We start from the raw sequence: 25,574 nt of genomic DNA on the forward strand, positions 1-25,574 counted from the left end.
ACACACTGGAAGGAAGGGGGAGTAAATTTAAAGTTAATTTAAAGGAAGTAAATTTAAAGGAAGGGGGAGTAAATTTAAATTTAAAGGGGGAGTAGAATTAAAGCCAATTAAGGAAAAGAAGAATAAATTTTAGAAGGCCTTGATCTACAATGCAGAAAAACAGCACATCGTTCCGAAATGAAATTAGTTCGTATATCCATCCACAAAGGATTTCTAAATTGTCTATTATTCAAAGGAACTACGAGAATAACCTTGAGTTTCCCGCAGATAAAGTACAAGACAAATCGTTCACGTGGGATAATTGGATCAAATTTTTAATAGTTTTAAATGAAAAGTCAAAATCCGGTTACTACTAACTCAAGTCGTAAGTCAAATACACATCCTCTAGTACCACCTATAGTCTTTAGTTTTTAAATCTGAATTAGGGTTTATATAATGTTGTTCTTGACAGCATTTTTTATTATTATCATTTTTTTTCTTTTTCTTTTTTTTATATAAGCCAACAGAACACCATAGCTAATGTTTATACTGAAACGGTTTGTTTAAATAAAAATTTATAATAAAATTTATAATTTATAAATTTAACGACAGCTTACTTACATATTTCCTAAACCAGTAAACACAAAACAACAGCCTAGTTCCCTTTTTGACTTGTATTAAAAGCAGCAAAGCCAGGGTTAATGTTTGAACGTCTGTTTTTAACCATCTTTCTGTTTCTTTAAAAATATTAAAGAAGCCAACAAATTTCTTGTTAAATTTATAGAGTCCTACAGCTACTATTTTTACTCAAATAACTCGTGTAAGATAGACATGTAAATCTTTTATTTGTAACAAATGGGGTCATTAATACGAATATATTGCAGAACAGATAAATAAACTAGAAATTACTTAAAAAACCAATCCACAAAAAATATACCAAAAATTAAAACCTTATAAAAACGTAGGTGAAATTTGACAGCTTCCAAACGACTAGTGTAGACGTTTGCCAACAGGTTGGAGCTACGATTGAACTAGGACACCACTGATTTGAAACGATACCACATAATGCGTGGGTAAGTATGGCAATTTTAAACAAAAAAAATATACGTGCTTAACTAAAAATATCCTCATCTGACAACCAGATAATTGGACTAAAATTTTGATCTTTTCACGCCGGATTTTAATCTTTTAAGAAAGATTTGAGCTTCCAACAATGAGGAGGGTAAGTCATAACAGCTAAGAATCATGGACACAAGAGAAAAGAGAAATGACAGAATAATATACAAAACATTTACAGAGGAATTCGTAAAGACTTTTAGAACAAGGGTTCGTGATATAACGCCAAACACGGCTCCTTATAAGTTAATAATTACTTCTTTTAAGCATCAGTATTTTAGGATGAAGCCAAAGCCAACCTCCCCCTAATATGAGCTATTTAAATGCAGCAGGATTATGCTTTAAATATCGAATACTGGAAGTAAAAATATCGATATATCAATCGATCAAAATATCGCCCCACATACCTTGAAATACAATGAGTTTGTGCTGACTTAGCACAATTATAATTCCCCAATCCTCAACAACTTAACACTAAAGATACATTTGTTTAATTTGTTGCACTTACCAGAAACATATACAAAATAAAACCAAGAAAAACAAACTTCTCGCCCAACGAGATTTATCCCTGAATATTCCAACTTCCCAATTAGTTTAGTAGTTAAGACCCCCAAAAGCGACATATTTAACATGAGTGTACTCATCAATCCCGTGATGAGATCCCTCCCTTCCGAATCCCGACTCCTTAATCCCTCCGAAAGGAGCTTCTACTGACGAAATAATCCCTTCATTAACTCCTACAATTCCTGTTTGAAGTTTCCTGGCAACTCTCCAGATTTGTTTATAATCGTTGCTAAAGAAATATCCGGCTAGGCCACGCCTTGTATTATTAGCCATTTCAATTGCATCTGCTTCAGTTTTAAACCTAAAAAAATATATAGAAAAGAAAGAGCAGGGCAACGTATAAAGTATCGGTCTGGACACTATTTGTATGAATAAGTAAGTGAATAACAGAGACAGTCTTTAGCCTATACAAAGCAAAACTGTTTCTAAGAGAGAAAGGCTCTCACGTTTGAACCCACTCCGGTAAGTTATAAAGAGGTAGAGGAATATTCGTATAACCTATAGCTCCAATTTAGAAATAACCAAAAGTCACCTTTTTTACATTTAATGGCAATAACTGTCAAAACAAATTTTCTCCCATAGCAAAATAAAGTCAGAGCTCCAAAAGAAGAGAGGGCTAACAGGAAACAGAAAAATCCCTTTATAGCGGACTAAGGCCAAAAACAGATACAAATTATATCGTCAGCACTTCAGCTAGTCTGTGATCGATATTTGTGGTGACATCACAGACTATGGCAAAAATGCTGTCAAGAAAATTTAAATGGAAATTATAAAGGGGAGAGGGCAATTATTACCTGAGACTTTTTAGGTAGGATTTAAATGGAAGTATCTCTTATTTTCCTCTTGTCATACAATTTTGAATTGTCTTCCTGTTTCTGAGAGAGGCGAATTTTCTCCCCCTGTCCCCTCCCTGGTAGAGCCGATTAATCATTGAATTTCATATGATACAACAAAAAATCTAGTGACAACACAACAGATATAAAAAGCGCAAAGATATACACAACAGACAACGGATATTTACAACAGACTTCACATAACAGATACAAAAAGCGTAAGAGACTAGCGGCACATTCGAAACCTATCTTATTTTGGTTCCGTAATACAGTTTATAAAAATACGTACAGTAAAACATCTTTATCTCCCTGACGAGCTATTCCATCAAAGCCACCAATTGACTCTTCAAAGTAAAGGGTCAAAAAGGTTGATTTACAGGCTTGTCGTACAACGACAAAGCCTCGGCACTGTTTCTGTTTTTCAGAAAAAGAGAAACAGAAAAAAATAGATGAAACAAAGACAGAAGAGAAACAGGTGACCTGTTTCTGCTTTCTATTCTGTTATTTAGAATAATATAAAACAGCCGTTTTTATAAGAAAAACAGCTGTTTTTTGTTTTCGCTTATCTGCCTCTTTTTTAGGATGTCACACCCTGTCTATACTAAACTGGACAAGATTATACGCTGCAATTCCCCAGGTAGCATAAAGAAACTGCCTTGAAACCATCCCAAATTCACTAATCCATCTCCTTTTTAATAAACGACATGCATACACGATACGACCCCGACAGTACAGGCAATTCTAAGACCTATTAGAGGACCTGAGCACAACAGAGTATAATATAAAAGGGACAAGCTTTTCTTTCAAATACAGAAGCACAACAGCTTCGAATAAAATGGAAGACAAACTACATTATGATTCACTACTAACTTCCATTCTGCATTATGATCAATACATTTTTTATCCAATCAGTTTTGAGAACCCATCTGTACATAGGAGAGAAAGATTTTTTTTTTTTATTCTTTTGTCATTAATACATTAATACCCTTTAGTTTTGACTGTAGTACCTCTGACTTGGGGATAAATACGCTGCACATAAAAATGACTAATACTGCTGTATTTGCAATAAAACGGTTAAACAGATTGTTTTGTTCTGTTCTGATTTTTATTCTAATGATTCTCGTTTATATTGAGATATTTGTTGCTGCGGCAGTTGTTTTTTTTAGGTATTTAAAAATAAAATACTTATTAGTTTATTTTTCTAAACATATGTACTTATTTTTGTTCAAAAAACTTTTATGTATCACATACTAGTATCAATAAACCGTATTTTTCATTTATCACTAATTTTGGAGAGTAGGCAGACACTTTATTTTGCATTTTCATCGTCATAACAGAACAATAATTATTCAAACAGAAAAATGATTGATGCCTTAATCTTGTCGAGTTGTTTTCTTCAAAGTTTCACACAGTCTGCCGGGTATACACAACAAAGAACCAATGACCAGCGTTGCCAGCAGTTTGAAATAAACTGTATCAGTTTTCGGAGCGAAATTATATCACGAGAGAATGGTTTTTACTATCTGAACAGCGAGTTGAAAATTCGCCGTAACAAGAAGAAAATTTTCGATAAGCTAAAACTTGAACAGATATCCGAGTAAGAAAGGAGCAAGCAAAACCCAAATGTACAGGAAAATTTGTGTTGTACCAAAAACTTTCTGAATGTACCGCATTGCACCAGGACTTCCGAATTGTTGGCAACGCTGCCACCAACCCTGTTTCCTTACTAAGCGCAAAGTAACCTAATAAGTAGCTTCTGGGTTTCGTTTTTAACAGTTCAAATCCTCAAAGCTTCTAGAAACAATCATGCAAAGGCTTGGAAAAGAGCCACAGCAAAATAACAGAAGTTTCACTGGAAAGACTAAGATGAATTCTTTCAAATGTACGCAAATTTAATCAAACCACTAACAAGCTTTTCTTAACTTTGTTTCAGTCTTAAATAAGTGTTAAGTGACTTCAATGCCCAAAATCACGGTCAAGATCGGCTTCCCATAATGGACAGATAACACAGCAGGGGGAGAGTCGAATTTTTAATTAATGAAGAGACTAAACACTTAACTCATCGTTTTAAGGCTTAAACTCACATATTTATGGCCATATTCGTGTTATGTTCATTATGACTCAAATGGAAGGATTGTGTGACATTTGATGAAGAAATCTTTATTCCTAACGAGAAAGATTGCACTACAAAAATTAAAAAAACATTCGATAATTGTTTCATTTTCTTAAATAACTATTTGATACTGAGTACCTTAATCCCTTCTTGATAGGGGCCCACCCTAGACCACTTATTGGGTCAAGTGCAAGGTTGGGCCTAACGAATACATAGGGTACCTTCAAGTTAGGTATCTATCAGCTATACATCTTCAACCAGGAATAGGTGAAATTACACTGCATCACAATCAGCAATAAGGGCTTTTCTAAGGAGAACTATGAAGGATAGAGGATCCATCAAACAGAATAATAGCCCAAATAGGGTTTAATCATTGAAAATAAAACCTTATGTTTCATGGATAGGAACATGGACAAAAGACAGGATTATTTGACTCTACTACAAGCCCAAGAATTATAAGTTTCAAGGTGAGATACCTTTTTTGAATAGATGGCGTTGAGATTATATATGAGTTCACTTTAAGTAATTTAATAATTACCGAGAAAGGGTAAACTGACTAATTTGCAGGGAATTTTAACAGAGTTAAGCCGGAAAACAAGCAGATGCACTGTTCTTTGCCGTCTCTTCTGTTAGGGGTTGTCACCAAAGGCTTTTCATTGCCTCATACCACTTGTTGGGCCTTCACCCCTCACAAACTACGCTCGATAGCTTAGGTATTTTGCATTAAGGATAACGAGCTCAGGCATTTGGCCCTTGCAAATATAAGCTGACGCCATGCCCTTCTGCTCATTCTGCCTCCTACTATCGGGAGTTCAGGCCTTCGAACCTCGCAAGTATATTATCATGACGTTACATTTCTAGTTCTTTTTGGTTATTTGCGTAATATAACCTAACTTCATCGTCAATGCCCTCTCCCCACTTTAGCCTGTAGCCCTCGCGAGCTACGCTAAGCAGCTTGGTCTTTAAACTCTTGTATATAAGGACCTTCCATCTTTGCAAATTTAGATCGAGGCAACCTCCCTTCACTCAATACGATCGCTATAATCAACAGCTTTGGCCTTCTATCCTTTTCCTTTTAATCTATCCTTATCCTTATCCATATCCATTTTCCTTTTAATTCTATCCTTATCCTTTTAATCAACAGCTTTTGCACACCTGTCATCATGACCTATATTTTCTCAGTTTATATTTTCTGTTATTTTTTGTAGTTTATGTCGATTCGCGAGGTTCTGCATACCGTTCAGTATAAATTTGCGTGTTTCTGGATGGATTGGTGTTCGAACTAATCTAGGGTGCGCACAAACAAGTGTTTGCATACCCAGGCAATTGATTTTGTGTATACATTTTACCTACAAATCTGGTCTTTCTTTACTTTAATTTTATTCGACTTTAAAACATTTTTCCATACTCATTATCGAAAATTAGTCTATATAAATTTACAGGTTATTTTTATTACCGCTTTAATAGGTGGTAGTTGTCTTCCGGATGTAAAAGGCACTATGCTGTATATAAGTGTACTCCCCAAAACTATAGGTAGGGGCTTGTAGGCCTGTAATCAAAATTAGAATCATTAATTTCAAAACAGGTTTCGTAGTCTTTGATAACGAAAAATCACAAGATAAATGGCGCTGTCTTTTAGTTCTAATCCTGGGCCATTTTATCAAATACGCCTTTAGAAAAAGGGACATGAAAGAATTTTTAAACCGGTTAGTTCTGCAAGGTAATGGCACTAATTTTTTCTTCTTCCTGATGTTAACTGCTGAGTTGAAGCAGGATGTAGAACATATCGGTGCTTGGGACTAGCAAGGAGACATTTCCACAATTCTTTGAAATTACCTATCGGGCACCCTAGGTTAAACATCAGAAGCCCATGATCAAGCAAAAGAAAGAGGGCGGGTAGGATCTCCAACCACTTTTAATCTTTAGAAAAGGCCCTAGAACTTCTAGTTCCCCATCAAATGAGCTCTATACCAAGTGTCTACGATAACCCCTTTCATACGAAGTTGCTAGAAATAAAAAATAACAATAACAATAATGCACTGCAGGCGCATGACTCTTTATTGAGGCAGCACAAGAAGCATTACCTCTTATTCTTAAAAAAAATTGAATTTTAAAGGTAGCAATAAAAATGATCGGCATTGTGTATTCTGAGCAAAAACCATTTTTGTTTTCCTGGTAGCAAGAAAACAAATTTTTGGTTTTTATTTCATTATGAGGTGAAAGCTTTTTTATATACTTTTTTTTATATACTAAATGACCTGTGACAGCAGTTTTTAAATATCTTACCCAAAAAGATCCAAATATCTTACCGTTTCAGGAATGTTCAACCGCAGTTATTAACCAGTGTTTTCGCGAACAAGTGTTCCCCAGTGTTTGGAAGAGAGCTTATGTGCGCGTCATTCCAAAAGTGAAAAACCCGAAATCTTGCGATCGATTCCGCCCAATTTCGATAATTCCGAACCTCTCTAAGGTAGCGGAATCATTTATATATCGTGAACTTATGTCACAAGTCCAGGGCTCTCTTGATCCATACCAATACGGGTGCTTGGAAGGTAGTAGTACAACTGTTTATCTTGTGCGTCTGTATCACCTTATTGTTGAATGGCTTGACCAAGGAGGCACAATTGTAGATCTCCTCATAGCCGACTATAGAAAAGCCTTTGACTTGATACGCCATTATACTGCAGTGAACAATCTGAAGGTTATGGAAGCTTGCAGACATATTCTCTTATTAATAATAGATTTCTTGCGCGACCGACTACAGAGTGTATATGGACTCTACCCGGGTGACACTGACTCGGAATGGTCTGAGCTTACGTGTGGTGCCCCACAAGGCACTAAACTCGCTGCCTTGTTGTTCTTGGCAGTGATCAACTTCGTCCTTGCCGATTTTGACGAACGGTTCAAATTCGTAGATGACCTTTCCACCCTCTTAAAATACCTCATTGAGAAATATCTAACCAGTCCCCAGTTCAGCGAATCATTTATCATAAACTTTAGAGGCCAGTATTCTGAAAAGAGCCTCCAAATCCATGAAACAAAGACCAAAATTCTTCATTTTAACCCTCTCACAAGGGTTTTTCAGTTCCCCCCTCCACCATCCCAAAGTGTATCGTCGGCAGTTTTTCTCGGTGTTACGTTCAGCGTTGACTGCTCGTTTAGCCTCCACGTCCAAGGGGTAGTGAAAAAGGCGAACTATGCCATGCGTACACTTTTACTGATGCGAAGATTTGGTTTTTCAATGCCGCAATTGAAAACAGCCTACCTGACATATATTCGCCCGATATTAGAGTATGCGTGCCCTGTATGGGGTCCACAGGTTCAGAACACTGCCTATATGAGCGAAGTACTCGAATCAGTCCAGAAAAGACAGGTGAAGGCCATACTGTCTGATCAGTACACCGATTACGAATCAGCACTGTCTCTACTAAATTTGCCGTCACTCCATGATCGCCGTTTTCAACTTATCTGTAAATTTGGCCAGTTTCTTCTGACAAGTGATAAACACAGAAATATATTACCCCCAATGCTGACAAAAAAAGGAACTACAAGATCAAAAGCAACAAAGCTAGCCCAGCCCAAGTGTCGCACTAATCGCTTCAGCAATTCGTTTGTGCCTTTTTATGTTTCTGTCTACAATAAGTGACATGTGTATTAATTTTTTGTGTCTTTGTTCACTTTGTAAATATTAGCGCGATTTAGTCGGGATTTAAACCCTGACTACGAAAGCTTTTATGTTAATAAATGATTCTGATTCTGATTAATCACAAAATATCAAGTTCCCTTGCCTCTTCTCCCCCAATACTCAAGTTTCAGTTTGATCCCTATAAGTCGTTCTCGAGATTTTTCAGGTATGCCATTTTGATAACCTGAATACAAATTTTCAATCGATTTATCTATGCTCCTTCTTCAAGTTAAAATTTAAGGCCCACTTGGCCCACCAGCAACCCCTGGAAATGCCAACACGATCCACAAAGCCATTCCTAACGTAACGCAGACATGTGATTTTGATCACCTGGGTACATAAAGTGTCTCTCGGTCTATATCACTGCTTAATCTGTAATAGATCATAGTCCTGCATGGGCTTATACAGCCAAATATTCGAATACATTGGGAACAAAAATCTTTAAAACCTTCTCTTCTCTACCCTCACTCCAAGTCAAGATCTGAGGTCTTATTGTGCCGCCCCCCCCCCCCCAAAAGCCCCATAAATTTTCAATTTGATCAACAAAGCCATTTCCAAGATATTGCAGATAAGGTACTTTAAATACCTGGTAACACTTACTCTCTTTTTATTTACCTCCCTACTTAACAGTAGGTATGTTAGAGGCCCCATTTGAGCTTACTCTGCAAAACCGTTTACGTGAATCCTAGAAAAGACTTTTTAGTCTCCCTATCAATAATCTGACCCTCTTCCAAGTCAAATTTTGATATCCAACGCCTCCCCCCCCCAGACATTTCCTGCAAGTTCCAACTTGACACTTCATTTCCGAAATGCTGTAGATGCGTCATTTCCATAGTGCACATAGTGCATCTTATCTCATCTTACCTCATAACCTCAGAGGAGGTGAGGGTACCTCTGCCCACTCCTTAAAGTAAAAAATTTGAAATCCACTTGATCCTCTAACAGCCACTGAAAGTTTCAACTTTATTGCTCAAGACGGTTTTAAGATCTTGCGGGTAACTATATGAGGAGGCATATTTAATCAATCTTCTGACTATTTTGCACAAAATGACTAAATTTCGACTCGATGCCACGAGGGAATTCTGGGGATTCACATACTAAAAAAGGCACAAGAGGGGCGGATGAGTACCCTTTAATTACTTTGAACTCTTAAAAAAGCCCCAGAGCCTTCAATATAAGATCAAATGAGTCCCAAGCTTCCATCCTCCCATATGAGTATCAACCTCCCATAAGAAATATTCTGGGGAAACACATAATACCTTGAAGGCACACGGCTCTTTACACAGAAGCACTATAATGTTGCCTTTGACAGCTCTTACACAGAAGCACTGACAGCTCTTTACACAGAAGCACTATAATGTTGCCTTTGACAGCTCTTACATAGAAGCACTGACAGCTCTTTACACAGAAGCACTATACTGTTGCATTTGACAGCTCTTACACAGAAGCACTGACAGCTCTTTACACAGAAGCACTATAACGTTGCCTTTGACAGTTCTTACACAGAAGCACTGACAGCTCTTTACACAGAAGCAATATAATGTTACCTTTGACAGCTCTTACACAGAAGCACTGACAGCTCTTTACACAGAATCACTATAATGTTTCCTTTGACAGCTCTTACACAGAAGCACTGACAGCTCTTTACACAGAAGCACTATAATTTTACCTTTGACAGCTCTTACACAGAAGCACTGACAGCTCTTTACACAGAAGCACTATAATGTTGCCTTTGACAGCTCTTACACAAAAGCACTGACAGCTCTTTACACAGAAGCACTATAATGTTGCCTTTGACAGCTCTTATTTCGTTATTTTGTTGTACTTTCAAATATCAAATTTAAAATATCAGGTATTCATTCGGATTAGCAACCAATAGATAATTTTCAAAGTTTGGTACAAGTAAATTTCTGAAAACATGAATTTTATTTATCCAAGAACCAATGCTTGGCTACTATAGTTTTCCCTCTCAATGAGGTAATGTATTTTGTTTTAGTTCTGTTTACAAAAGGGCTACCACTCTTTTAGATTTTTTCCAAAGGAGAAAGCTTGTGCCCCCTATATTTTTTGCCCCTCTGGATAAAAAAAAATAAACACCTTTCTTGGAGTATTTCATTTAAAAATGTTTTTTTTTTGCACTTTAATTTAAAAACTGAACAAAGTGATTAATTTCTCCCCCCCCCCCCTAGATTTTGAAAAATATATTTTGCCCCCTTGAGGCTTGGATGTTGAAAAGTACAAATTATTTTATAAATTTATATTATATATATTATTGCATCTTATCATATTATATATAATATGCAAAATTGTATATTATATAGTATATATCAAACTTTACCCTCAAAATAGTAAGTAGATGTAAGCTCAGTTTCGACAAGGAAACAATATTAAAGAGGAATACTTTTCGGACTTGCTAGAGAAAAGTAAGTCCGAAAAGTCCTTACTAGTTACTCCTTACTAGTGCCATTTCTCAAAAAATTGTGCGATGCAATAGTTAGGTCAAAGCGATACCCTTAATTTAAATAACTATTATGAACAGTAACATGTGAACGAACATATCCCTCTTCTGTGTATGTATGTTTTCCCCACCCCCTTTCTCCCTCAGACCTCGATTTACCCCCTCGCCCCAGACCCCAGTTTCCACCCCCCTCCCCCCAGCTGAAATTTAGTTTCTTCAAAATTTTGTCAAAACTAAAATAAGCCTCCTATTCAAGTATCTACAGAAACAGATCAATTTTCTTTAGTGTATATTTACCTTTATAGTACTATAAAGTACCTTTATAAAACTTTTATGTACTATATATAGTACCTTTATGGTACCGAATAGCTGATTTTTCAGTTTGTGAGAATTGATTTGTGAGAATTGGCTCCAACTTTGAATACATTTTTCTACTTAGTCTTGCGTTTGACAACGCTGAGTTACTCCATAGCTCCGAAGAAATTTACTCATCAGTGAAATTCACTTTAAGGAATTCATTGATTCAGCATTAAAGGCACTCATTTGTCAAGATTACCTTCCAGTTCTTCCTTTAAAACACCTTTAAAGAAAGACTTTTATTTTTAATAGAATGCCCTTGAAGAAACTAGAGAGGGTATTTTGACAACTTTTGTAAAATCCAGAGTTTTTTTTCCATTAAACCATTAATACTTATATTTTTTGGGCAAATTTTTGGCAAAACAATGGGCAAATTTCAAAACTAAAGGGTCTCTTATAATGGTCTGAGGGGGGGGAAACTTAGTGAAAAATGATGACTAAAATTGAGATTTTGACTAAATCCAATTGGTTTTATGACTAAAACCAATGACTCGACAAACCGAGGTTTGTCGAGTCATTGGAGTGAATATAACAAATATTTTTTTTTATTTGAAACATTTAATTATATGAATAGATTTTATTATTTATATTTTTTAATAAAATGCTTTTTGAATATTTTTCCAATGTTGTAAATAATTAACCTTTAATATTTTAATATTAAATGATTATTTAAATAATCAATGAGTCTTCATAAAAACTAGAATTCACCTTCTTGGAAGGAGAGCAGTTTGAGACATACCTTATACATAAACAAACAGGTCCAAAAATTTCTTCATTAAAGCATTCCATTTTTTCATCAATATTGGTAAGAACAGTGGGTTCATAAAACAATCCACCAAGTTTGTGTTGCTTTCCTCCAATCACAACCATTGCTCCTTTATTAACAGCATCTTTAACAAGGCTTTCAACCTGAGAAAAGGAAAATAGGTACAAGCCAGGAGTTTGATCCTAGTAAATACTATAAAAAAAATTATGTAAATAAAGAAATATATAAATGTATATAAAATATATAAATAAACATAGTAGCTTTGTAAGCCTAATGATTTACTAAACTTCCTTAATAAAATTTCATAATCTAAAAAATTAATACTGCTAATGACTCGTCACACAATATATCCTCCTGGGGCCAACAGAGCATAAACCCATGTCATTTTCTTAGACATATTTACTTAAAGTGTTTCTACTCCTATAAGACGAGAGATTTGAACTACAGTCTCCGAAGTCTCCACATTACGTTACAGACTCCCAATTTTTCTTACTCTCGCTAAAAAAAAAAAAAATGAAAAATACTTATGTTGGTATTCTTATTCAAAAATATTTTTTTTAAGAATTTTTATTTGACTAGAAAAAGAAGAAAATGTACAGCATAATGATGCAAACCCTGTGCCCTTTTCAAGAGTGAACGCGATCGAAGGGAATATACCCCCCCCCCCCAATACATCCCCCAAATGCATCTGATGGAAATTTTGAGATGGTCATTTGTTGTCACAGAAACTTTGAAAAGGGATCATTCGATTGGAAATTGAAAGTGCTGGTGCTCTTTTTAATAGTCGAAAGTGATTGGAGGGCAACCAACAACCCCCACCCCAGGCCCATCATTTTCCCAAGCAAATCCAATAAAAATTTTGGAATAGCCATTTTGTTCAGCGTAGTTGAAAGGTCCGGAAATTACGTTTTTGAGGATGACATCCTCCCCACTGTCCACAGGGCAAGGGTTGTAAGTTATGGGGGTATATAAGGTTTTTATAGAAAGGGTGGTCGTATAAACTTCGGAGGAGGCTCATTCGATTGGAAATCAAAATTTCTAGTGCCCTTTTTAAGAGTCAAAGTGACAAGAGGGCAGCTACACCCCCCCCCCCAGGTCGTATTTTCCCCAAATATATCCGATAAAAAATTTTAAGATAGCCATTTGTTCATAAAATAGTCCAAAGATCAGATAACAAGGTCTTTGGGATTGACACAGCCCCCCAGAGTCTGGGGATAAGGGTTGTAATCTATGCCCCGGGGACATATAAGGTTTTATGGAAGGGGTGGTCGTTTGAACTTTAGAGGAGGCTTATTTGATTGGAAATGTATAGTTCTGGTTCCCTTTTAAGAGTCAAACGCAATTCAGGGCAACTAGCCCCCCTCCCTGAAATCCTCTTTCCCCAAACAAATTCGGCCGAAATTGTGAAATAGCCATTTGTTACCAATAGTAACAAAATACAATGTTATCAATGCAGTCCAAAGAGCATATAACAGTGTCTTCAGGGTGGACACTCCCCCCCCCCCAGAGTGCAGGGGCAAGGGTTGTAAGTTATGTCCCGGGGCATATAAAGTTTTTATGGAACGGGTGGTCGTATAAACTTTGGATCGGATGCGGCTCATTTGATTGGAAGTCAGAAGTATTAGCGCCCTTTTTAAGAGTCAAAAGTGAATGGAGGGCAATCAGCCCCTCCCCCCAAGCTTATCATTATCCAAAACATATCCGATCAAAATTTTAAGAAATCTATTTTGTTAAGCCTTTTTGAAAGGTCCAGTAATTATGTCTTTGGGGATGTCAGCCTCCCACACGGTCATCAGGGCAAGGGCTGCAATTTAGGCAATTCGTTCACTGTTTACAAATAAATAGTATATGTTTATTGAGAAAGGTATGCATGTTTGAACTTTACTTTGGGACATCCAGGAAACGAGGGACATCCAGGTGAGCCTTTCAGAAAATGTTGACGGGAGTGTTGAACTAAATCAAAACACGTTATGCCTATACAGATTGTCAAAAGGGTGTAACTCAGGAATGACTGAGTATATTAATTTGGAACTTTCAGGAAATGACAAGTTAGATGATCAATGCTACCAATACTACTACAACATCCACCACTGCTACTACCACACTACTCCATTCACAATATTGAGGGGAAATTTGAACTAAATCAAAAGACGTTATGTTCATGCACATTGTCAAAAGAGGGTATCTTAAGAATTGATTTGGTTATTAAGTTGGATTTGGTTATTGGTTATCAATACTATGATACAGTCGTATATTGTCAGCCTCGTATATTATGTCTCAAATTTGGTTTAATAAACCTTGTTTTGGATCCTGTGATTGGAGAAACGTCAGTTCAGTTTATCCTTGGGAGGAGGGTGACCTCCTCCTATTCTCCTATTCCTAATGTTCATGGGAAAATATTCTCCCAGGGGAAATTTCTCTGGTGTTCCTAAAAATTTTCTGCACATATTGAAAGTTAAAGACAAAAAGATTGATCTTCTCGCCAATTTATAACTCAGGAATGACTGAGTATATTAATTTGGAACTTTCAGGAAATGACAAATTAAATAATCAAAAAGGCAAAATTTGCATAGAACCCTATAGCAGAAGTTTCATGATGCAGTCTCTAGAAAAATGCAAAACCTTGCATTTTTTTTTTCTTTTTCAAAAGAATCGTCACCAAGTTGTGCTTATTCATTTGCTTTATGGTTGGTTTATTTTTTTTCTCAGAGGTGATCATATCGAAAGAACGTTGCTATAAAATCAGAAAGAGGCTAATTAGAACAAAAAAGAAAAGTTCTAGGGCCCTTTTTATCTAGTGAGAAAGATTTTGGCCCAAATAAAGTGACATCTTCAGTCATATTGTGGCGGAAAACGCCTATTTTATACCAAGAAGGATAAAAATTGATTAGTTAAAAATTGAGATATGGCAAATCGATTTAGATCTCGCCAGCGAGAAGATCTAATTTCTCGCCAGGTGGTGTACATCTTGGAACGTCACGTGGGACGCAGAGTACCACCACGCTTGGCACACTCGCTAAAACACTGGTCAAAGTTTCGCCACGCTTGGCAAGCACCATCTGGTGTATCGTAAAATTAAGATACGATTGTTTGTGTTTCGGTATGGAAAGGTTCAACATAGCAGCAACAAAATCGAATTTCTGGCAAAGCAGTCAGTAGGCTATATTTTGAAAACAAATTGATAAACTTTTCCTGTAAAGCCAGAGCTTGACCAGGGCTTGAATCTCTATCACCACTCCATATTTCAATTTTGTATAGATTGCTAATGATAATTGTGATGATAACAGATGATGATTATGATACGTATTGTTACGTCAGCCTAGTGTGGAAGGACACTTGATGTGTCGCTACCGCAATTCGACATTTGCTGATCCATCTTCAGACTTTCCTGAAATCTTTGTATAATACAATCGCCATTATTTTTGAAGAATCACTATCGAATAACCAGGGGCAACAATGCATGGAAATACAGGGGGGAGACAAGGAAACTTTTTCGATGAAAACAAAAAAAGGTGTTCTTAAAATAAAGTTGGGAATGGGTCAATCAACCCCTGAGGATAATTATTATAAATACATGAGCAAAAGCAAGACAACTATCCCATGCTAAAACTATCCATAAAATAAAAAAATTATAAGCAAAAATTGTCAATCAGTCAATACTACTACAACTTCCACCGCTGCTACCACCACACTACTCCATTACAATATTGAGGGGAATTTGAACTAAATCAAAAGATGTTAAATGCTTGCATATTGTCAAAAGAGGGTATCTTAAGAATTGAATTGGTTATTAAGTTGGAACTTCCAGAGAATACTCAAAGGAGAAGATCATCTAACCAAAAGGCAATATGTACACACTACCGCTAATACTACTATCACTGCTACATATGTATTAAGTTAAAACTTCCAGGACTTGATGAGAGGGAGATGTTCTACTGACCAAAAGGCAACATGTTAATACTAGTACTGCTACGTACTAGTACTACAGCTATTACTATTAATACTATTGCTAGTAATATCGATACTACTACTCTGACGACTATTACAACTATGCCTAGGGGTATGAACAGGTATGGAAAAAGTTCCAAAGCTGCCAGTATCATAATTCGACAGAATTCCAAAAGTTGCCGAGACTTTAGCAGCGCAACTTGTGTTTTGACAGCTTTTCTTTGAGCAAATAATATTTTTATACATAAAAAATGGAATTTCCAGACAAGATCTCCCAACAAATTTGAAAACTGCCAAGCAGCATTGCTATTTTACTAACCCACTTTTTGCAGGGCGGTGTATGAAGGTGAAATTTTCAAGGAATTTTCAGGGGGGAAGATAAACTGAATCACAACACGCCACTGCATGCAGGTTGTCAAAAGGGCATAACGGCAATATCTTGGGAATAGTTTGGCGTGTGAAGTTGAAACCAACAGGGTTTGTTGTGGGAGATGTTGAACTAACCAAAAGAAAATGCTTGCATCCTAATGCTACTAATTCTATTCGTACATTACTACTTCTATTACTACTACTGCCACTAAAGCTAAGGCAACTACTATTATTTCTACTGCTACTGCTATTAAAACTAAGACTATTAAGGTGAAATATTTGGGATATATTGAAACTGCATGGAACTAAATCCAAACACACTATCCCCACAAAGGTTGTCAAGAGGAAATATCAGGAATGCTTAAGGAACAATTGATGGTGTTAATTTGAAAGTTTCAGCGTGTGTTGAAGGTGATGTTGAAGAAATCAAAGGTGCTATGCGCATACTGCTACTAAACTACAACAACTATTGCTACTACGCAAGCTAAGGGTATTAAGGTGAAGCTTTTAAGGAATATTCAGGCGGATACTGAACTAAATCAAAGCAAACTATGAGCATGTGGACTTTCGAAAAGGTGACAAAGTAATATCTCAAGAATGGTTTACATTATTAAGTTATACTTTTAAGGGTAAGTTGTGGCGGATTTCGGAATAGCCAGGTGCATACTATTAATAATACAACTACAGATACTGCAACTTAAGAAGCTGAGAATATTCATGTGAAACTTTTAGAGAACATCTAGGGGTAGTCTTTATTAGACGAAAAACTACATAGATGCAGGTTTTTAAACGGGCATAATATATAAGCAATATCATAGGCAGCACCGATCTATAATAGCTAGAAATATCATTCCAACTTTTAAAGCAGTTTATTCGATTCAAAATTAAAAATTCTAGTGCCCTTCTACGATCAAAAAGAGATTGAAGGATAAGTAGCCCTTCTCCTGAGCCCATTCATTTTCCAAACATATCCAGTCAAAATTTTTAGACAGTCATTTTATTCTGCATAGTAGAACGGTCCAGCAACTATGTCTTTAGGAATGTTGGGCATCTCAACCCCCCACAATTATGCAATTGGTCCATTATTTTTTAAAACTAGTTGTTGTTTCAAAACTAAATAAAAAGGTATTGTTTTTATGGTTGCCAATAAGAAACCTCAGAAATATATCTAGAATGACTGGGGGTATTAAGCTGAAAGTATCGGAGCTACTACTATTACTACTTCTGCACTTACGATTTAAACAAATCAAAAGAATGTAAATGTATCCAAGTTGTAAAAGAGCATAGATAGGATCTTTTGGAAAGGATATTAAGTTTTAGTTTTTCAGATCAACTTCAGGAGGTATGAAATTAAATTAAATAATATTATTTGTGTCAGGATTAAAAATTGTTGAAAAAGTTTCTCCAACATACAACTAGCAAGCCAAACTATGAATTATTATTATAAAGAAAAAACCGAAGAGATATAGTTTTTTCTTCCTGAAAAAGACTATGTCAATAAAAAACGAACGGAAATTAATTCAAAAAACTTTTCCACCAAAAACGTTTTTTCAAAGAAAAGTAAAGAGCTCCATAAGACAAAAATGAGCAGAAGGGAAGTCAAATAATCTTCCAAGCGCAAAAACTAACATAAATCACAATCAATAAGTAAATGAAACTCAAATCGAACAGAAATTACAATAAATAGCTGAGTCAAACTCAAAAACGAGCAAAAAGTAACATGAGTAGGACTGATAACACCCAGGCCTTCTAATGACCAGAACATAATTTGCACTTTACTGAAAACCAAATACATTTTAAATATTTTCACTTTTTTACTTTAATAAATAAAAAATCATCAAAATTTTAAGGAATAAATATCAGTGTTTGTATAATAAACTAACAATAGCTGCGTTCGTTTTCGCCGTTCTATCGAAATCCAATCCTCGGTTTACTAATAAGCCGTTCGTTTTCGCTGTTCGGTTTTACTTATAAGCCGTTCTTAGAAATGCCGTTGGTTCTTAGTAAGTCGGTCTTTAGAACGACGAACTGAGCCTCATACTCCGTTTCACTAATTTAGTTTTACTTTTGAGCGCCAAGTTTTAAAAACGAAAATCTTGCAAGAACAAACTACCAGCCAGCGCATTGATTTGTTTAATTTCGTAGGTTTCGTTGATGGGATCTTTCATCTGAAAAATGGTAGTGATTTATTCTTGTATGTGATTTGTCCAGTTTTTATTGTCCAGTTGTAGTAACTTGTCCAGTTTCTAAATCTTCAAAGTTTCTGGAAGCAGTTTTGACATCAACTGCTTTCCAAACTTTCAAAAAAGTTTGGTCGTTTGGAAAAATCTTGGAAGGAATTCCTTGATATCTTAGATTAAAATTAATCCAAGGAAATTCCAGATAGTCCCAGGCTTCATTTCCTTAGGGATATGTGCAATTGTTAAAATATCTTCAGCTTAAAATTTAAAAAGGACATTTGGCTGCTTAAGTATTGAGTGCCACAAATTTTCCTTAAAGGGTCTATATGAATTATATTGTCAGCTTAGTAAGATTTAAGAAGGCAACTTTCTATGACCCTTTCTATGACTTTCCATGACTCTTTCTATTGACTCTTTCTTAGCCGAAGTCTTTTTATTCTTTACTTCTGAAAATATACTTTCATTTAAAATTTTAAGCTGCACAGTCAATTACTAGTTACATTTTTTCCCTGTGTCTTATTGTACGCCCCATTTTGGTGTAATCCTAGATAGTGGACTCCACATAAGGAAACATATCACTTTTTTATCGTCACTTCTTTCATTGTTTTACACTTTTTCTACCATTTTTCCAAAAATTTTGTGTTTTGTATCGAAGTCTTGAAACATGTGCTCAAACAAATGTCCAACCGCCATCTAACCTAGCCTAACCAAACATTACCTAATTGCTCGCTAGTTTTCTGTTAATATATGATATGAGAAATAGCTAGATGGCACTAATGGTATTTAATTAGATAGATAGACTGTTTGAAAATGGAGAAAATGTTTTCGGAATCCATGTTTTTTTTCAGAAATTTGTTTTTAAAAAAATTGTACAATAATGAAAGAAGTGAAGATAAAGGTTCTCCCCAGGCAAAATGTGTCATACCTGTATTATGCATAATACTCATATGCATAGTTTTAAAATCGAAAACCATGCAAGAACCGACTATGAAGAAAAGGCAAATTATAAAAAAAAAGTTTAAACTAAATTGCCTTTATCAGCCCCTCTGTCTCTGGTCCCTGCGTCAAGTAGCGGTCAGTTTATTGGCCTGGTAACGGTTGGCCTGGTTCCCCTGGCCTTGTTAGGGTTGACCAGATTAATGTTTCCTAGCAAGTGCAACTAAATATAAAAAGATAGATGATATTCTAAAAGACATCTAGAATCAGTGCAACTGGCTACAGGATGTTATTAGCTCGAAATATTAATGAAAGGAATAGCAGCCTAATTTCTGATCTTGGAAATTTCTTGGAGCCATTCGAGCCATTGAGTGCAAAAACAATCAGAACAGGTCATAGTGAATTCATTAATAAAAAAAATAATAATAGCGAAAAGTAGACGTTCTGAGCATAACAGTCTTGGAAATGCGCAAAAAAAAAATAAATACCTTCACCAGCTGTTTTTCATTGGCTAAAGGTCCTTGGTTAACTCCACAGTCAAGACCATCGCCTACTACTAGCATTTTCTCGATCCTCTTTGACAGCGTGTCAACAAATTCATCAAAAACTGTTTCTTGTACCAAAATTCTATTTGAAGCTACACATGTCTAGAAAAAAATATTTTTCAACCCCTGCTCGTCAGGTGTCATTGTGTCTCACAACTAGCTTTTGGGACAGAGGGGTATGAACAGATATGGCTTGCGTGTGTGAGGGGTATGCTCCTGTGTGCAGGTTCTGGAACTATCGTCATTAGCAGTGAGTAATACCAAGAAATTAAACAAAATGACTCTACTTTTCATGACCCCCTTTGTGCACTTAAAGGCATATGAGTCCACAAAAATACGTCCTTAAAATATTTTATGCAGCAAACTATTTTTTTCATTAAATATTTTAATATATTTATTTAAATATTTATTAAAATATAAAATATTTTATTAAAATATTTTAAAAAATATTAAAATATTTTATGCAGGAAACTATTTTTTTCATTAAATATTTTAATATATTTATTAAAATATATTAAAAAATATTAAAATATTTTATGGAGGAAACTATTTTTTTCATTAAATATTTTAATATATTTATCATAATATTTATTAAAATATAAAATATTTTATTAAAATATTTTTAAATATATTAAAATATTTTATGCAGGAAACTATTTTCACAAGCTCTTCATTAATACAGAAGACGAGATTCACTTATTTTTTTTTATCTTCTTTGATAGTCTGCGAACAAGTCATTGAAAGCTATTTATGGCATTATGGTTCACTTTTAGCGGCATAAAAATCGTAAAAAAGAAGTTAATTAATCTATGCCAGAAGCGTGTCATGCCCCTACAGCTTCGATTTTCTTTTTCTTCTTGTTAAACAAGTAACTAAGAACAGAATAAAATCATTATTGGAACTTTCAATGACAAAAAAAAGATTCTAGCGTCAGAAAAAAAGTGTAAGGGAAAAGGAAAAACTCAAATTAATCTAATAGAATAATTTATTCTATGCTAGTTTCTTATATTTTGTACTTGAATTGTTTTGTTTGCTTGCATCAAAGGGTAAATTTTGGTTCCAACCAGGTGCGTACGCAGAAATTTTTTGTAGGTTGGAGAGGGGAGAGGGGTTCTGATCTTGAAAACAAAACATTATAGGGTATAAAGGAGGAAAGCATGAAATTACTTCCCTCGCCCTGCATAATTGCCCGGTCTAGATATTATATAGTTTTAATTAAGTCTTTTCTAATTTCAGGTACAGTCCCCAAAAGCGTTAATTTTACTGTTTAACTTGTATCACGTCAAGTATAGATATTAAATGTATTGTTTCACTTCAGAAACCAATGAAAGAAATAAACACATGACACATTCACGTGTAACAGAGACAGGCTGAAAACCCCCTTTGACTAGCCTAGTTTGGTTAGCGGTAGATACAAGATAAATAACTAGATTATCCCCTGGGGGATAAATATAGAACATTACGTAATGGAAAAATCAAGACATGTCTTTAAATCATTTATTTGCAGGGTTTTGCAACGTCTTTGAATTTTTAATTGTGAAAAAGATTATGGATTTTTATCAACATTCTCCAAAGAATTAAATGATAACAATAATAAACTGAAAAATAAACACATATGTTAATGCATGATTTTTTTTTGAATATCTGAGATAAAAGCACTAAACACTCAAAAGCCTTTCCGCAAACTTAAAAATCTAGGCCATTACCCTAACATAGCCTAAATCTCCATAGAAATTTTATGAATGTACAGCAGAAATGGTTTTGCGAGAAAAAAACATCGGATTTTTCCCGACTGTTACACTTTTCATCGCTCCCTTTTGAATGTTTTATTAAGAATGGCGGGAGAGGATTTCCAGCTCCTTTGCTCTTTATATTTCGATATCTGAGAACTAGCTTCTATAAGACTTCATTTGCATAGAGTTATCCATTTGAAACGGGAAATTCTCATTAATACAGACAAATAATTGTAAAAGAATAAGGGGCTCCTTTGACACGTTACGGTTTCAACGACTAGATGCTTTTTGATGCTGAGCATACGAAAGAATACGAATTAAATTTCTCACAATAGATACTTATGCAATAGGAGAGGGGTTTAGGTTCATTCCTACCCCCTCCCGAGATCTCTGAGTTTTCCAGAATTTCCGGTTCTGACATTCTTTCTAAAGTCCCCTCTCCCCCCCCCCCAAAAAAATCTAGTGTACGTGCTTGCCTCCGAACTACCTCGCTCTTATACATCAGAGCTACTAATCATACCTGGCCAGAATTCCTGAATTTGGAGGCCATCACTCCTTCAACAGCTTTCTCAATGTCTGCAGAATCAAAGACAATAAATGGCGCATTACCACCAAGCTCTAAAGCGAGACGCTTCACTGTCCCGGCACACTGCTGGTAAAGAATTTTTCCAACAGTCGTTGAACCTACAAATAAAACCATAAACAAACTCAAAAAATAAATTAGTAGAAAAAATGACTTTGTTGTACATATAGTTTGGGTTTGCCGCCATAAGCCACAACTATTTACTGAGTGTTTATAAGGAACTAAAGAAGGAAATATGTTTATGAGGAAATGTCTGTTATGTGTGTTTATGAGGAACTACACTCAGAAATGTATTAAATAATATAAACCAGTGTTTTCAGTACTATCGATAAAATTCGCTCTTAACGAAAGTGGCCCTTATTCCTTTGTTTACACTATACTTTTGTGCATGGGGGTTTGCCAAAAGATGTCGTACAGAGAGGATATGCAACTTTTTTTCACTATTATCTTCTTTCACTTATACATTTACCAAAAACACTTTTCCACTTATCTGTATCAACTTCGTCAATGTCTAAAAATTACAAAGTAAAATAATTAAAAAAATACACCTAAAATCCATAAACACATATCATCTCTCATTATTCTTTTGTTTTTCTGTTTTTTTTTCTTTAATCACATTTTCTTTTCCATACTCATTGTTTTCCCATTTTAAATCATTTTTTTTATTAAATCATAAATATATAACATCCATGTCACAGAATTGAATGGGGCCTTTTTCCATTACAAACTCGCCTAGATATATCACAGATATGCCCTTTCCCCTTTTCATGCATGTTCATGCATTATTTGTAAATGATTACCATAAAAAATGTGTTTTCATTGTTATATTGTCATGTTTCATAGATGTCATTATCTCTCCTTATGACTAAGTGTTCAGATTCGATAGAAAAGAATCTGAATGGTTGAGCCACATGAAGAGGAGTAAATGGTATCGAAAATATACACTCTAAACTTGTGGTTGAGCCACATGAAGAGTTGAGCATGTGGTTGAGCCACATGAAGAGGAGTAAATGGTATCGAAAATATACACTCTAAACTTGTGGTTGAGCCACATGAAGAGTTGAGCATGTGGTTGAGCCACATGAAGAGGAGTAAATGGTATCGAAAATATACACTCTAAACTTGTGGTTGAGCCACATGAAGAGTTGAGCATGTGGTTGAACCACATGAAGAGGAGTAAATGGTATCGAAAATATACACTCTAAACTTTCTTAAGCTGCGATAAGTTACAACAGAGGTCGTGGCGTGGATAAGTGATAAGTGACGTGGATGATTTAGATATTTTAATAATAGACCTTTTGAAGGCAATGCTCAGCCATCCTAGCCTACCAAGGCTACTACCAGCGTAGGCTACTCCACTTACTAAATTTTTGTGGCTCTTCATCCAGGAAAACAGTCAACAGGGCAAAGTCTACATCACTGCTGGAGCCAGAAAAAAAAGATTAATTCAATCTTTTAATCTTTTCCCGAGCCTTCTCATTTGTTGCATGAAAATAACATAACGGAAAATGGTTCTTCATCTTTGTTTTTCACAGTGAAATAGCACATACATCAAGATCAATCAAGATAGAGGAGACTGAGAAATTACTGTCATCAATTGAAGATCCCCATATCGTCTGATGTTCTTATTTATTGCTCTGTTTCACATGATTTGGAAGCCACAATATACAGATTGATGATTATGATCCTAAAAGATGCCATTATTACTAGCAGTGTTCTGGCACTAATCAACCTGCAGATATTCTTTGGAATATGGCTAGAATAATTCATAACCAGTAAATGTTTTCCTAGAATCTCATAGAGGTGAATGGACCTCCTACTAGATCCACAGACCTCGCAAAGCTATGAAGAAGAAGACATACAAAAACTTACGCTACTTAGCTTATGGAAGCGTTAGTGTGATAGACAAAATTTCTATGTGAAAACAGCTTGCTTAGCTCCGTAGGTAAGCCACTTGGCGTGAGCAATTAAGTGGCAAAGTGAAACTGCATTATACAAAAGCGTCTCCATATTAATGCAAATAAGAAGAAAAAGTCGCAGCAGGTAAAAGAAAAAGAAGAAGTTGCAGCAGCTAGAAGAAGAATAATTTGCAGCAGCTAGAAGAAGAAGAATAATTTGCAGCAGCTAGAAGAAGAAGAATAATTTGCAGCAGCTAGAAGAAGAAGAATAATTTGCAGTAGCTAGAAAAAGGAGAATAATTTGCAGCAGCTAGAAGAAATCATGCATTCAATAAGCTATTTCCATATTAATGCAAATAAGAAGAAGAAGTTGCAGCAGCTAGAAGAAGAAGGATAATTTGCAGCAGCTAGAAGAAGAAGAATAATTTGCAGCAGCTAAAAGAAGAAGAAGAAGGAGCATTTTAAGAAATTTAAAAATAAGTTTCTTGTGAATTATTGTCTCGATTTATCAGTAGTTGTACCGAACCAATCGTGCTCAAAATCCTCCTCAGGGCCAAACTGTGGTGTTTTCTTTTGTGGATGGTGAAGTTTTCCCCAAAGTAGAGTGCAGACGGTCTTGTATCATATTACTATATTTTTCTGTTTAGCTTAAAGCTTTTTCCAATAGGCAATGCAAAGAACTCCCCTAACAAAAAAGTTCCTCCGGATCCAACCCTAAATACTAATGAAATTGATCCGCTTTTGCCCCATCTTGGCTGGTCAAGCTTTCTATAACAAAGCTCGCATGAGAAGCTCAAATTCTCAGAATAGGACAATGATCAGTGTTGGAGCTAATGTCCCCATAGATGATAATGACTTTCAAGAGGTCCTTTCTAGGAGCTCCAAAAAAGGAAAAAATCGTCCCCAATCAAAAGTATTCCCCCCCCCCTGTCCAAATTTCTCCTTCCCAAAACTTAGGCATTTACCTCAAAATTACTCCTAATACCCCCTTTGAAATAACAAAGATTACTACAATAAGGGTTGCAATTTTCAAAATGTTAAAATCAATGTTTTTTCTTAACATTCACCGTGATGGATCTTTGCTAATAGCTGTCCAAGATCAGAAACAGCAGATATAATACTTAATCTGAAATCTCTTCTGAATACCCCAATTAATTCATCTAAATGGAACCCAAAAGAATCCCCAACAAAAATAGTAATATATAATGCTCCCCTAGAAATACCAATTCAGGAGTTAAAAGAAGGGCTCTCAGATAGGGCTGGTAACACAATCCCTGTAGAAGATGTCACTCAACCGGGTAAACCCAACCCAAATAGAACAACAATATGTAAATATTTCCTATTTAGTCTGAAGGAAAAAAATTAACATCCCAGAAAAGTTATTCTCACTTGGGCAAACCAAACCACATAAGGAATACAATCCGAAAACTTTCCAGTGTCAAAAAGGACTCAGACAGGGACACACAAAAAACAAATGCAATGAATTTCTCCTAGCATGTAGTAATTGTAAA

At 35.4% G+C, this 25,574-nt stretch overlaps 1 protein-coding gene across 1 annotated transcript in view; it reads right to left on the reverse strand.

The window, feature by feature from the left end:
* Positions 1-800: 800 nt before the first annotated feature.
* The window catches only part of Ssadh (succinic semialdehyde dehydrogenase), a 48,375-nt gene continuing 23,601 nt past the window's right edge, over positions 801-25,574 (reverse strand). Inside the window, exons 5-8 of the mRNA XM_089101648.1 lie at positions 22,103-22,266; positions 19,793-19,951; positions 11,845-12,014; positions 801-1,960 (exon numbers count right to left, since the gene is read on the reverse strand). Coding sequence (XP_088957774.1) covers positions 1,690-1,960; positions 11,845-12,014; positions 19,793-19,951; positions 22,103-22,266 — 764 coding nt within the window. The 3' untranslated portion in view covers positions 801-1,689. The remainder of the gene's footprint in view (positions 1,961-11,844; positions 12,015-19,792; positions 19,952-22,102; positions 22,267-25,574) is intronic.

This window comes from Artemia sp. Qi Xiang Cuo, chromosome 15 (assembly GCF_049724085.1).
Source record: "Artemia sp. Qi Xiang Cuo chromosome 15, ASM4972408v1, whole genome shotgun sequence".
NCBI lineage: Eukaryota > Metazoa > Arthropoda > Branchiopoda > Anostraca > Artemiidae > Artemia > Artemia sp. Qi Xiang Cuo.